Source organism: Crassostrea angulata, chromosome 7 (genome assembly GCF_025612915.1).
Source record: "Crassostrea angulata isolate pt1a10 chromosome 7, ASM2561291v2, whole genome shotgun sequence".
NCBI classification, from domain to species: Eukaryota; Metazoa; Mollusca; class Bivalvia; order Ostreida; family Ostreidae; genus Magallana; species Magallana angulata.
Window position 1 is genome coordinate 44,575,513 of NC_069117.1, and position 15,127 is coordinate 44,590,639.

A 15,127-nucleotide genomic window follows, 5' to 3' on the forward strand; every position below is an offset into this window, starting at 1 on the left:
TCAGCTTTGCGGCTATAAGTATTTAATCCGACAGTAGGGTATACTTGTAAGACGACACGTTCTATTGGTCGAATTCTTCTCTCCCCCTAAAAACACCTTAGCTCGTGATTTGCGTTTCTTTGATTTGCACAAAACCAAGAATGCATACAGTCTGGAAAACAAGCAACAAACACGGTGTTTGTATGCAGCGATTATCGAGCTGGGGGTGCCGTTTTGTCAAAGTTTGTGATTTTAGACTGATCTTTCTTTAACTTCATTCACTTATTAACGGCAATTAATCATCACTGGCAACGTCTTTCGCAAGACCCAGGGTAAAACTGGGCCTCGATGTCAAATTTCATATTCATATCGAAAAACGAGAAACTCTATTTCCAGAACTTTTCGGGTGTCCATTAAAATGTGGTAAAACGGGGTTAATTTCATATTATCATTCCAATCGTTAAATAAATTTGGCCTTTGATTACTCTCTTTAATAATTCATATCGTATAATTTAAACCCCAATGTTTGCATGAAGAATTAGAGATTGAGTATGATTGCACCTAAACATTATGTAGGCGATTCCTTAAATATGACACACTATCATGAATATATTATGTGTTCTACAATTGCCAAAGGAATGGAGTTGATGTGCATATCTCAACGGTAATTCAAAAGAATTTTTACAATTCCAGGTGCACTGAATAAAGTCATTTTGCTTTATTTTCCACTCTCTATATATATCTTATGAAGATAGGCAGCGACTGGTTGACTATCAGCTTTGAATACCACAGAGAAAATTAGACCCGAATTAATTACAAGAACACTCCAAACGTCCTTGCAGAATATTTTTTCCGTATTCTTTTGAAATAATAGATTGAATCACGCACAATGGAATGCTATCAATGGTTGCTACATTGCAGTCAAACGAGATTGGAAATGGAATGAACGTCTTATCATTCCTTTTGAAGCAAACAATAACTTTCAATTTGTTCTAGTCTGATTCCTGAAAAATTACAATTTGTTTTGTAGAAAGAAAAAAAAATACAGAACTTCAAACAAATCAACGAAGATTGGAAGGGAAATGAAAGAACGTCAAATGAATACATGTATGACTTTCCTTGAAATCATTTCTGATGTTGTCCAAAAGGGACCAACTGCCAAACGTTGTAAGAGCGGGATGTTTGGTGTGTCGGCATTGCCTATATACAAGAGCAGGAAGAGGGATAAACTTGACGATTTCGATGGAATTAGAAGTATTTTATCACACAGGTATATAATCCTCGCACACGGGTATATTTCTTGTTTGCTCTTTCTCTCGTGTCCCTATTGTGTAATCTGTCGCTCACTTCCACGGTGTGTGTGTCTAAGAGTAGATAAATAATGATAGATAATTTCTTTGACGGGTTATGTGTACACTTGCATGATGAATCAACATCGTAATGTGCATTAGATAACTCAAAGGTCAGGGGTCAAGTTAGATCTTACGGTGACCCCACTTCAAGACGACCACTCGCCCGATGAGCTGAGTAGATTTTCGCCCCAAGTGCTGACACCCCCTTGGTTGTGTAAACAGCTATGTGGAATCCCCCTAAGTCGATCAAAGGAACACGTGATTTTGTTCCAAGTTGTGGTCTTGAGTGCATAGACTACATAAAAGGAGCCCCCGGGAGCTTTTCGCCTTTCTTTCTTGCCTTACCAAGACACTTGACTTGCAGCATAGTAAAAGGAACAACTTTCCAAAAGTTCCAAGATATTTAGGTATACTTCTTTTTGATCGCCGGTATAATTGTCGTGCGTGTAGTATATTCACAATGTGAAGGTTTGTTGGAACAAGCGCAGGGTTTATATAGAGGTATATATAGAAAGGATACTTACTTCTCCGCCAGATCGTCTGATGTGAATTTTATTATACTGTTCTATCGCATTTGATTCGATGATGATGACCAAAACCTATGGTACATGTCTACCTTCTTGGCAAATCTAACAGAGGACATTCAATTTTCTATCATATCTACCTCTTGGTTTTCGATCATAAAAATTCGCAATTTTAATTCTTATATTGCAGTCATTGACATCAATCAATCTATCAGTCATTTTCAATCATTCTCTGTTTGGATATGATTGCCATTGTTTCTACTGCGATTTATTTGGTTTCCCTCCTGTTCATAGAATACTGCTATATATGATTTTCATGATGACGTCATTGTTGCGCTTTATTGTAACGTAATTGAGATTATGTTATACGGCTGTGGAAAAGATAAACCTAGTATGTTCTTACTGGCAAAGAATGCCAACACAGTTAAGCTAATGTTGCAGTTAATATGTAGCAAATATTTCAAATGATGAAAACTTTTACGAGCAATTAATTAGTGTCATATTTGATATGTTGATAAATGCAACTATGTGGATTTTTTTCCCCATACAAACTGGTTTCCTTAATGCATTCTAAAGACTTCATTTAAGTGGAATGGTATCCTAAAAGTTTATGCAAAAGAATTTCAAGAAACTTCTTGAATACGATTTTGTTGTCCAAAGACGGATGTTAGCTCTTGAACTTATTTAAATTTTCCTTCTATTTATTTTTGTTGGGGGGGGGGGGGGGTAGTGGTAGAGGGTCACTCTTTCTCTTTATCGGATTAAATGAAATTTTAAAAACTTCACTTGAAACATTTTGTAAATGTAGTTCGGAATTTCCTGTTGACTAATGCACAAAAATGGAGACAATATTGTAAACGTCCCTGTTAATATCGACGTGATAATGTTCAAATATATTTAATACATTTTAATATTGTTATTTAATAAAAAAAATATCTATGCTATTACGATAAAGTTTGTTGATATTTTTTAATCTTTGGGCATTTTCTTCAAAGCACATGTCGCATATTGTTTAAAATTTAAAAATGTATAAAATTAAGAAAGATTGCTGATTTTCAAAATTAAAAATGTCACTTGACATGGGAAAAAAAAGAAATTAAATGAAATAGTTTAAGTTTTAAAAAGATAACTGATTTTGAAACTGACCCACTATCAATTTAAATTACATTTACTTGAAATAATCATAGACATATGTCGTTACTCAGTAAATGTCTATGAAATGAAATACTTAAATACGTAACGTTAGATTACGTATTCTACGAGGAAACCAAAGAAAGATAATCCATTTTGTAAGAGTTACGTTTCTTTAAAGATCTCTTTTGTATTTGGAGTCACGTAACCCACATATTTTTTAAGATGCCCGGATGTAAACAAAATGGAGGACTTGTACAGACAATAACAGAAGATTGTCTATTAAACATGTGAATATTCTTGATTTTCGTGGTTTGATATGGCATTTAATTCTAATTTCAAACCATTTTATGACCCTGGAAATGAAAAAATACACAGAAAAAACGTTGGAACCAACAACTTCACTAAGTCAAGCGAAGAATCAAGTGCGATTCAACAACAGAGGGCACCTGCTCGAATATCGAAGTATATTTTTTTTTGTTCTCTGCACAAAGTGATAATTTCATTTTTATTTTTGGTTTTAAGACAAACAAATTAAATGGTTTTATGACGAAATATATGATGTTCTGATATTTTTTATGTACGTGTACTGTAATATGTTCCAGAACTATTTGACAAACTAAGACCAATTATCGTTGAGTATCATTCCTCTCCAGTGCATTGTTACATCATTTTTTGTATATATATTTATGTGTTGATAAAACGAGGTAAAATGCCTCAGTAAGAAATGGTTCTTAAAGAGATTTGGTTCTAGGCCAGTATGAATATGAAGCGAGTTTTGAATGAGGTTTCAAAAGTAAAACACCATTAGGCTAAACTTTATCACATCTATCACCATTACCAAGATTGATATTTGTAATTTTTCAGACTTGTTGATGATTTTTGAAAGAAATGGGTACCCCTAATATGTACCCATGCATGTACCAAGTTAAAAATGTGCAAAAAAAATGTTATAGAATAGCGATTCCTTTCACTTTTTATTACATGCACACCTGTGATGCATCTATTATATCATTTGTGCATTTTAAGACTAGAAATAGCATATATTGTGCATTCAAACTTTTTACTTTTACATCTCAAAAAATATCACTTTAATTGTCTTTAAACTTAGAAGTTATATGCCTAAATCACTACATGTAATGACGTGTGTTTTGAATGCCGAATAAAGTATTGATATTAGATTTCTTTTTTTTTTTTCCAAATCATTTTTAGAGAAATGCCTTGAGAGAGTTCAACCAGTGGGTTCAGGACGTGTTTTTGCACTGAGTGCTTTTAGAGACAAGTAATAAAGAGTCAATTTGTAGATGTTCAGGTTTCTTTTCACCTGATCACAAATTGTTTTAATGTTTTTTGTTAGGGTTCGTGGTTTCATTAGATATGTGTTGTACAATGGCAAAAGGGAAAGCATGTACCCGTATAATATGATATTGATATTTTTAGATACTTATAATTATTAATCAAAGCACTTGATATTTAAAACCATTCTTGAAAAGATGTCTGAAGAGTTGCCCTTTCTCTGAGTGTTTAACAACATGTATTCCCAATGCCAAGATTTTGTATTAGTGACAATAAATGGTTGAAATACCCGGTATATTCACATCCCACTTGGGAACATTTGTTGTATATTTGGTGTTTAATTAATTGTTCTGCATGCTGAAATTACACCCACTGCGGTTATGGTACAAGTGCCCAGGATGCATGTTTTGTTCTGGGCTGGACCAACTTTCTTGTTGTATATATTATAAATCATTCATCACTAAACATTTAAACTTGCTCATTTCATTATTTATGTGTATAAAGATAATTTTTTTACAGAGTACTTTACACCATTACATCCTTATTTGTTAAATGTTGTTTTCTTTTTACATTTTGAAAATGAAAGTATATAGAAAATCTAAAAATATAACGACATGAAATTATGTAACATGATTTTCTTGCATCTTTTGAATCAAGATTTAATTTGTTTAACACTTAAATTTTTTTTTGGAATTTCAGCAAATGTCCAGACAATTGGGAGCCATATGTCCACAAACAAGGAGATCTGTTTTATGTGGATGTGAAAGAAGACAGCAAGAGTCAAAGCAAGAACCAGCAGAGAGTGAATGTACCAGGAAGGTCTTCCGGTCATCACAGAGATCGTTCACAGCCAGTGAACGCAGAGGAAACAAACAATGGCAACCATATACATCTGGAAAATAATAACCAGCCTTTAGTTTCAAAGAACTCCACATATGACCCTAATTCAAGTAAATTTGAAGTTCAGGTGACAGGCACTGGTTACAAGCATTTCAAACCTAAGATTTTGTTTAGTGATCAGACCATATTGAAAGAAAATGATTTCAATTCAGAAAATCTTACTGAAAGTGACTCGCATAAAAAGTTGAGTAACGGCCAGGTTTTGAGTTCTTCCTGTCCACAAAGTGAGGATAAGATTAAACATGTTTATTTGATGCCAAACCTAAGGAACTGCTCTTCCAGTGATAAGTCGGGGATAATTCTGTGTGAGAAGCTGTTTGGTATTGTCTTGTGTCAGTATAACCATAGAACTTCCCAGCCCATGCTTAATGGGAATACATTAGAAAAACTCGCCAGAGAAAGGAAGATCATTGTTCAAGATGTTTTACAGGCCAGTCCTGCCAAGCAATCTGCTCAGATTTTTAGAGGTAAATCTTTAAACTCTTTATAGCTAGGACATTTTCTGTCTTTACTGTAAGCTTATGAAATATGCTGGTTAGACCACAGTTATGCTGTCAGCATAGTTTTGTAAATATAAAGTAAATGAAGAATAATTACACAGCATATAGCTAATGTTTAATGATAATTTACTAGTAATATGATATACATTTGAATTACAGGAGACATGTTGGTTTGTCTGAATGACATTGAAATAACATGGGTGAACCTGGATGAAATATTTAGATCTATCTCCAGCAGAGCAGTAAGTTCTACTTATGTGCCATTGAGTTTTGTGATACTTATCATAAAACATTAAGCAGTTGAGATTCAGTGTGAGAAATAGATATTAAATTTTTGTCCATATATCTTATATTGGCTATTATTGATTGATTTGTTTGTATAAATGTAAGCCATTGACTAATATTAGTTTGTTTGGTATTATTTTTTGTAGGTGAAACTAACTTTCCAACTTCCTGTGGTGATAGGACCAGATAAGAACCCACCCTCTTCCAGAATTCCCCCACCTCTACCTCCAAAGACCTACCCCCACAAAGTCAGCACCTGTACCGTAGTCCCCACTTCTCCTCATCAACCCAAAAAGAAACGCCATCCTCAGCTCGGGGAGAACATTCTCCAGTTAGTGTCCGGTGAAGACAAATCCAGACTGTACTCTTTCTTGAAGAACGTTCTCTGTGCGGTTTTGTACTTGACTTTAGACTCGTGTGAATCTGATGAGTCATCAGACGGCAATAATAAGGAGGACATTGTGTATCAGTTTCCGTGTGACCTTGAAAACAAACTGGTGGATGTCAGGGGTCTTTTTCTGACTCTGTGTGGAATTGTCCCTGATGTCACTGGAAACAATGTTAAATGGTATTCATTATGGCTTTTATTTCTTTATCAGTACTCATGTCCATTGATTTTAAAAATGTTTATTAGATGTTAATTTCTACTTTGTAAGATACTGTAAAAGTAAACAAATGTTTATTATCATATCTTAACTATCATAAGTTGTGTTGCTGATGAGAAATATATGTGACCTAGAAGTATTTGCAAACATTGCAAATAGTTCTCATAGGTTTACAGTACATTTGTATAAAACTGTCACATTTTTTTTTTTACCGTATAGCTGTACTGTCAGTCATAAAGGAGAACTAATCCATGTAGTGTTCATTAGAGAAGGCCAGGACTTATTTTTAATAGGCTTCCCCCACTCCAGGTAAGAAACACTTCTGAAAAAAATTCTAATGTTTATTTCTCCATATGCAATCAAAATATTTTCCTACATTACATATGTATTGAGAAATGTGTGCGAATCTTTCAGGGTTCCATTAGCATTTAGTGAGGTTGTCATGACAGAATTGCACAGACTATTAAAAGTATTGTTTGGATCAGTAGTCAGGTAATTTTTTAATCACTATTATAAATATATTATGTAAGTACATGTACTCACTCTCAACAGTATTAACGGTGTCTGCATAAAACTCATGATGACTCTTATGTTTCAGTGCATTCCGATCACCAAAATTCCGAGTCCAGCTAGATCAGCTGTTCTCTCTGACTCTTCATACAGTTCTTCAAAATCCAGACATCATACTACACGGACCAAACTCCAATGTTTCAGGCCAGGTATTCTATGAGTCAATATCTGGAGCCCAGAGTCTTAGTCTTTCTCAGGAAAATATGGTAAGTGTCTGTAGCTATACCACTTTAATTTTAATGTTATAGACAAATCTTAGCTTCTTTGATAAACATGTATATGTATTATCAAAATATAAAAACTTTTTCTTTCAATGATTATGTTTATATGGTCTTTTTACAGCTTCTTTGTGATGAAATACTGAGTGAATTTGAAGCTGCTGATTTTGATGAGTTTATGGTAAAACATTTCTTCACTTGATGTAGTGTTGCAGATAACTGCATATGGATTCTTCTCTTTACTTCATTATATTCAACCACAAAAAACAGTGCACAGAGAAAAAATCTTATTGCTTGACATACAAATTTATATGATAATTTATCAAAAAATGGAATGTGATTTTTACAGGAAGAAGATGAGCTTTTTGATAGAAGGGCTTTCAATGTACTTGGAACATGTCTGTATTATAAGGTATGAAGAGGTGGTTTTTTTTAAGAAATACATGTTCTGAACGCTGTACCTTTGATGCAAAGAATTTTATAATACATGTACATGTACATGAGTTGTGATTTTTCTTGGTGTTTTCTTAGGAATACCTCCTGTGTAACCATCTCCCAGCCTCTGACTTCCAAGACATCCACTTGTTCATTAAATACCACAGCCTGCTTCAGCTGATGGCAAAGAAAAGTGTGGAGGACCTAGTGATTTGGAGGGAAATGTTTCCCACTCGTAGATTTCACAGTAGGGAGGCCTCACCCCCAGGGTATACGGAACCTACCGGGCACTGGTTCCTTCTCTTAGTGGGAATGGTAATTAGATTTAATATGGACAATTAAAAATTGCTCTGAGGCTTCATAAATGAGTATTGGATCAATCTAAGGATTATAAATCTGTTTTTACAGAAACATTTCCTACTGGCAACTTTATTGGAGATGGGAGGATGTACAAAGTCACGGAATATTCCCCTCTCTCCAGATCCTTTCTATGTTAGTCAGGCTAAAGCCACGCTTCTACAGTTTGAAACTGATGATGTGGCAATTGCCCAGTCCTGTGAGAAAAGGTAGGATCGTTAACTATTACTACATTTTACTACACAAAAAGCAAAAATAATCATTATGTTGTATCTACAGAATGAGCTTCAAGTTATCACCTCCACCCACCAGTGTATTGCTTCATTTTACAAAAGAAACAATATATCGGAATAACCATTACCCATTATGGATGTGCTGTATTTAAGAGCCTTGTAATAAGATTTTGTGTTTTATCAGATTGTCAGCAGACCCTTGTGGTCCAACATTAGTCAGTGCCGATTCAATGCTGCAAGGTGTAAAATCAAAGAAGGAAGAGAATTCGTTCATCAGTCCGACCAAAGTACAAGACTCCCCAAAGAATCGTAAGCTATCCGCAGTGTTTCATTCATATTATATTAGCTAAAGTAGCTAAAGTATTTAAGATGAGAAAAATATTATAATGAATTGTAAAAATTGCTTTCATTGCTTTAAAACATACACTGCAGAGCTTTGACCTGTTTCTACATAAAGAATTGCTTCAAAGCCAGTAACATTTAGGAAACATCAGTTTATTGATGTATTTTTAAAAGCTTTTAATAGTTTTATTGAAAAAATATTAATAAATCTTTTAGTCCAGGAAATGAGATTTATGAATACAACCTGTCTCACTAAATTCACTCTTATGTGTGCACTTCACTTTACTTGAGTAATTGATCAGCCAGTTATATATATTCTGCCAGACCTTGTATTGTGAATCACTTTGGTTTCTCAAGGCTTCATATTCTACTGAGTTTATCATCTTCATTTTACACAAAAACTTAAACATGTAATTTGATATATTGTATATCTTTCCGTCATCAGTTTAAACTCCAAGCTTAATAAGTTATGGATAAGAACTTAATGAGAGGATTTTTATCCAGTTCTTATGAACACAAAGTGATTTACAGTACTTTAAGCACTGTTTGCCAGTATCTGTGTGTCTGACCTTGTGCCTTGCTTTACCAGCTGCCACGCCCATTCTGTCACCCACATACTCTATCCTATTTAAGTGGCCACTCTCTCCAAATAACGAAAGTCTATCTGGTGAGTTTCTTAATTTTCTAGCTGCATACAGGGTAATTCTTACAACAACTTTTATTTTGAAATTTGAGTTTTTATTTGTGAAATATTTAACAAATGCTCCTGCACAATTGTGTTTCAATTGAGATAATTTACTCTTTTGCATTTGTCCTGGTTAAAATTCCTCAGTAAAAACGAGGACAAATGGGGCAAGAATTTTTCATCCATTCCTCTTTATTTGATCCCTTGGCTTGCAATAATAACAGGAAAGATGCTGTGATAATATCTACAAATGTTATAACCTTATCTTTTACTTGAAACATTGATTATATTTATGTATTGAGTAGTGTAAAAACTGATTGAATTTATGCAAACGTGAACATTTTAACCTGATTTTTAAAAAGTGGACAGATTTGAACCAACACGATGCAATGAAAGAGAAATGGTCTCCAAATTAAGAACTAACACTGAATTTGACTGTCCATTATCTGTAGGTGCTTTGGAATTTTTAAGGGTTATTTCTTCACAGTAAAGAATAATTTTTACTTGCTATATTGCTTGCTCTATCTGTAATAGGAATTGTTGGATGATTTATTGAAAATACATGTGATTGATATTTCAGATGATTTTTGCTTTACTCTTTTCTTAAACTGGATTTTTGTGTGCTTGTTTAAGGAATTCCAGAAGACTCACCAGATCATTACAAGGGTGGGTCTACAAATGATGTATCCACTCCAACCATGAAACGACATGGAAGTCGGTTGTCTTATGGTTCCAATGACTCTGCAGGGAGTGGAAGCAGCTCTGGTCCCCAAAATAAGGTACTCCGTTGACTATTTAAAATCAGCTGTTTCAGCAGTATATAAAATATGCAAACTTGTATTTTGATGATAATAAAATCATTCTGTTGAACATGTATGTTTTGTTTCCCACTTTGGATTTTGAAATTTAACAGACACACAGAAAGTTACTGAAGATTTTCAAAATGTGTTTTGTGCATGTATATATAATGTCATTTTCAAACTCCGGAATTTGTTACAGGGAAAGTTGGGCAGCAAGTCTGGGTCAGTGTTTGATGTCAACAGTATTAACAGTGCAATCAATTTAGAACCTCAGAAAGTGATCAGGTGAGGGGCCCTTTATTTTATTTGTTCAGAGAAATAATCTAAATTGCACTCAAATCTGAATTTATATCCTTACAAATATCTTTGTACTTTATATCAATTAGAGTTATTTGAGACAAATTTTGTTACATCAAATTGAAATGTCTTTTTACCATTGAATAGCCCCTCTTCTTCTTATATTTAGAGGTTAAAAAAATTAAGAGTTTATGTTGATTTAAGCCTTAAAATATTGTTTCTGCTCTAGTGTACATGTGACAAAATACCCTGTTACCTGTATACCGGTAGTATATTTTAAGGTTTAAACAGATTGAATAGTCTCTCTTTGTTCTATAAAGTATGAATCTATTTTACAGAGTCACCAGAGGGAGTCAGAACACCCTGTTTCACCTGATCCAGTTTGATGGTCTGGAGGGAATTGTCATTTCCCCCTCCCCCCAGGCCCTGGCGGCCTCCCAAGGGCATCTACAGAGCCAAGTCCTCACCAACTTCTACAAGAGCTGCCTACAAATACGCAATTCATTCCACAGAACCTCAACACATCCTGTAAGTCTTAAATCAAGTTTGAAATAAAATGAGAAACCCCTTTTAAGACGATTTTGGTGTAATGGAAGGGTTAGCATATTTATTCAGAAAAATTAAAGCAAAAACAGATTATGCAGAAACTTATCATTTTGTTTGAACTAAGAATTGATAAATATAAAAAGTACATATACGCCGTATTTCAATGTAATAATTTTTTTAAAATGAAAATTTGCATAAAATGAATTTCTGACCCTATAATAACCTTTTGTTAAAAGTTTGTATGGATGAACAGGCATTTATTGGGCTCTTTATAAATTTATGATTTTTTAAATCTTAGATTAAACTGAATCACAAAAACATGAAGAGGAGGGTACATGCAGTGGACCATCAGGAACATGCTGTGTTGTTTAGACACACACAGCCGCAGGAGAACAAGAGACCTCCAGTGGTTCTGTTATACTGGGTTGTGGGGTAGGCATTCCATTGTTACATGTTTATACATGTTTGTCTGAATTTTTGTCGTGTTTTTATAATGTAATCATTGCATAAGAGTCAGTGTGGTAATATGTATGGTGTAATTTAAAGTATTTTTAGATAACATCTGTAGTTTGAAGAGATTTTCTAGTGTTGCTAACTCTAGTGCTTTCTGTGGACACGGAACTCATTTGTTTATATCATTTTATATAAGTTTTTTAGTCTATAACACAGTAATAAGATGTAGATGTTGCAATATTTACTTTCTTGTCAATTAAAAACAGAGCTTTTGTAAACAAGTAAATTTTTTCGGGGGGAGGGGGGGGTGGTGATATTTAAACTGATGCAAATCTATTGTATAATTCTTAACATAATTTATCATTTTTCCTGTAGTTATTGGCAACTTACTTGATCAATTTTGATTTAGAGATAAAAGGGTCGTTTTATACTACCTGTAATTAGCAAAACCAAAAGACTTTTCATATCTAAATGTATGAGATATACCATTACGAGGGGTGTAGCCAGGAATATGATATGCTCTCGTACTGTATTTTCTATTAATAGCTCTGATACTCATATACATTGTTCTCAAGAGTCTATAGATTTATTTTTTGTTTTCAGTCGACAGTTGAGACATGAGAAGGAGATGTTTGTGTGCTTCCACGAGTCTATCCCACAGTCAGCCATAGAGATGGCCTTCAGAGTCGGCTTTGGTACTTGACAATAGAGGAAAATAGCGAGCGTGCCATATCATTTTTAATCAAGATGTTTTTATGCAGGAAGTATCTTGTTCTTTACAGTATATTACAAATTCTCTCTTGCCATGGTGAAAGTGACAGAATATATCCATTTAAAGAGGCGAGACAAAAATATGACACAAGGTTCAAAATTATACTTGTAGCATTTACTACACAAAACAATGATGTACAATATTTGTAGATGAAATTTAAGGACTGAGGGTGGAAGATTGTGAGATCATTTCTTATTTATCTGTAACCATGAAAAGTCTGCCATTGAATCATTATCAGATTTAATTCTGGGGACACAATCTCATTTTTATTGTGATATATTTAATATATATAATGACTGTGGTAACCATGTTTGATATTCATTTTACCTTCTTTATTCGTATTCTGAGGTCATACAAAACCGACGGTGCTACTTTTTGTATTTTTCATTATGTGTTTTTTAAGTTTTATCAAAATTTCTTCTGAACCTGAGTTAATTAAAATCTTTTTTTTTGTAAAGTAGGTCTGATGAAGAAAAATGTGGAATTTATACTTTTTATTTTCGACATTAATCTAAATTAGTAATATACATCGGTACTCTTATTTAGTGTCATTCTCTCCTTAAAAACTTCAATTACATGTACTAACTACACATGTATTAGGATATCCCTATTCTGAATTTTTTGAGGATGTATTTCTTGAAATCTTGTCTTTCATTCATACTGTACTTTGAGTGGAAATCCATTATATAGTGACCCAAATATAAAAGGGCAAGGAAAGCTCAAGGGTTTTATACAGGGTCATTTCTTCAAATGGTACTTGTTTGCTTTTTTATTGTTTGATTTGTTTCAAGGGGGTCAGAATAGAGGGGGGGGGGGTCTTCTTTGTACAAATAATTTTAAATAACTTTCTCAAATTTTAATTTACAGTTTTTTGTGATTAATTTTTGTAACTTTTATAATATAGTTTCTTAAATACATGTATTAGTGGATATCACATTTAATATTAAATATATTTTTTTTATGTAATAAACTGTGTTGATGTGATATCTTTTGATATAAAAACAGGTTTGAAAAAAATGTATACATTTTATAAATACGAAAGAGACCTGATAAAAATGTGAAGAAAAGAAAATTTTACTTGACTTGGGATGAATATCTAGTTTTGCATTTTCCTCAATCTGTTCAAGATTTGAGGATAAAAAATAAGATAAAAAAACCCCAATGATTACTCTGGAAATAGTTTGAAAAAGCATTTACATTTTCTAGATTCTGATCTTACAGAAACATGGATATAAAGATGATGTTACAACTTTTCATGTGTGTGCATATAATGTCACAGCGTTGTATGTGGTCAGCTTAACTTATCCTGAAAAATGTGTGTGTACATATATGTCACAGTGTTCTGTATGTCAGACCCTATTTATCCATGTTATTTGTAACTTCGTGTAATTCTATGTACACCACAGTACCAGCAATGAAGTATTATCAGTATCGTTCACTGTTTGTACTCTGCAATCTCTTTATTTATTAATGTTTGATGATAAGTTATGTGTATATTTTTTATGACTATAATTTTGTTTTGCTTTAAAAAGTATTGGATAATAACAATGAATAAACATTAAGTGAGTTTAAACAATATTTTTGTTATATTTTCATTAGTCTTAGAATGTTGAAATGATATATTAATTCACTCTGCAGTCCCTGTGTGTTTATGCTTTGTAAAAGCAGTGCAGCAGCTTTCATATTTGTGACGTCAATAGTTGCATGCCCTACATAATTGTTGATAAAATATTGTGCAAGTTCAATGAAACTGTTTAAAAATGATATATGAGATCAATATGACACAGTTTGCGTCTGGCCATTGTGATCAATTAAACGTATTCATCAAATCAAATAATATTTCAGCCAGGGGTTACCGGTACATGAATACTTGATATAAGAAACAGGTGTCTCGGGGTTGTAAACAAGAGGCACATGGGCCACATCGCTCACCTGAGCAAAATTAGGCATGATAAAATCAGCTTAACGGAGTCATGATACAAATTATCTGGACACCGTATTAAAATATATGAAGATCCTGTATAAATAAAAATCCATTCCCACACCGTGGATATTCTTATGTTTATAATTAAGTTCCTTTCTTAACAGGATGGTTTTATATTCATATCACAGGTTAAGCATTGTTTTTTAAGTGTATTTTAAGCTTTATAAAGATTATTCTCTATATTATATTCATATGTAAAATTCCACCTCCCCCCACTGTTGCCCCATCCTACACCCTTGGATCATGATTTTCACATCTTGAATCCATTCTACCTGATGATACTTCAACACAAATTTTAGCTTTTCTGGCTGATTAGTTTTTGAGAAGAAGCTTTTTAAAGATTCGCTCTTTATCTTCCTATGTTAAAATTCAACCCCCATTGTGGCACCATCCTACATCCTTGGATCATGATTTTCACAACTTTGAATTAACACTACCTGAGGATGCTTCCACACAAGTTTCAGCTTTCCTGACCGATTATTTTCATAAAAGATTTTTTAAGATTCACTCTATATATTCTTATGTAAAAATTCGACCCCCACTGTGGTTCCACCCTACACCCTTAAATCAGGATTTTCACAAACATGTCCTTACACTACCCGAGGTTGCTTCCACACAAGTTTCAGCTTTCCTGACTGATTTGTTTCTGAGAGGATATTTAAAGATTTACTCTATATATTCCTATATAAAGATTTGACCCTCAATTGTGGCCCCACCCTAACCCCAGAGGTTATGATTTTCACAACTTTGAATCTCCCACCTAAGGGTGTTTTATGCCAAGTTTTGTTGAAATTGGCCCAGTGGTACTGGAGAAGATGTTAAAAATAAGAAAAGTTACGTACAGACGGACGACAGACGAATGT

The 15,127-nt window shown here is 33.5% G+C and overlaps 1 protein-coding gene across 5 annotated transcripts; it reads left to right on the top strand.

Annotated features, from left to right (window-relative positions):
• The first annotated feature begins 957 nt into the window (after nucleotides 1-957).
• Nucleotides 958-13,850, top strand: LOC128155761 (protein inturned-like). 5 transcript variants are annotated; one of them, XM_052817611.1, is made up of 19 exons: nucleotides 3,187-3,451; nucleotides 4,199-4,268; nucleotides 4,982-5,649; nucleotides 5,842-5,924; nucleotides 6,114-6,535; nucleotides 6,792-6,881; nucleotides 6,987-7,064; nucleotides 7,171-7,348; nucleotides 7,485-7,541; nucleotides 7,710-7,772; nucleotides 7,892-8,110; nucleotides 8,204-8,361; nucleotides 8,570-8,694; nucleotides 9,317-9,394; nucleotides 10,046-10,191; nucleotides 10,412-10,497; nucleotides 10,848-11,037; nucleotides 11,354-11,487; nucleotides 12,112-13,850. In XM_052817611.1, exons 1-19 carry the CDS (start codon nucleotides 3,337-3,339, stop codon nucleotides 12,209-12,211), a joined length of 3,060 nt encoding a protein of 1,019 aa, XP_052673571.1. In that variant the 5' UTR covers nucleotides 3,187-3,336; the 3' UTR covers nucleotides 12,212-13,850. The 5 variants fall into 5 exon arrangements, with proteins under 5 accessions (XP_052673570.1, XP_052673573.1, XP_052673571.1 ...); XM_052817610.1 differs by lacking the exons at nucleotides 3,187-3,451; nucleotides 4,199-4,268 and adding an exon at nucleotides 958-1,249; XM_052817614.1 differs by lacking the exon at nucleotides 9,317-9,394 and having other exon boundaries at nucleotides 3,188-3,451.
• Nucleotides 13,851-15,127: the final 1,277 nt, after the last annotated feature.

Bases quoted from the DNA above. Each gene is read 5' to 3' on its own strand.
- LOC128155761 (XM_052817610.1), top strand. From the start codon at position 1,062: ATGAAAGAACGTCAAATGAATACATGTATGACTTTCCTTGAAATCATT. The intron at 6,882-6,986 runs GTAAGAAACACT...CGAATCTTTCAG, and splicing joins ATAGGCTTCCCCCACTCCAG to GGTTCCATTAGCATTTAGTG. The intron at 7,542-7,709 runs GTAAAACATTTC...TGATTTTTACAG, and splicing joins CTGATTTTGATGAGTTTATG to GAAGAAGATGAGCTTTTTGA.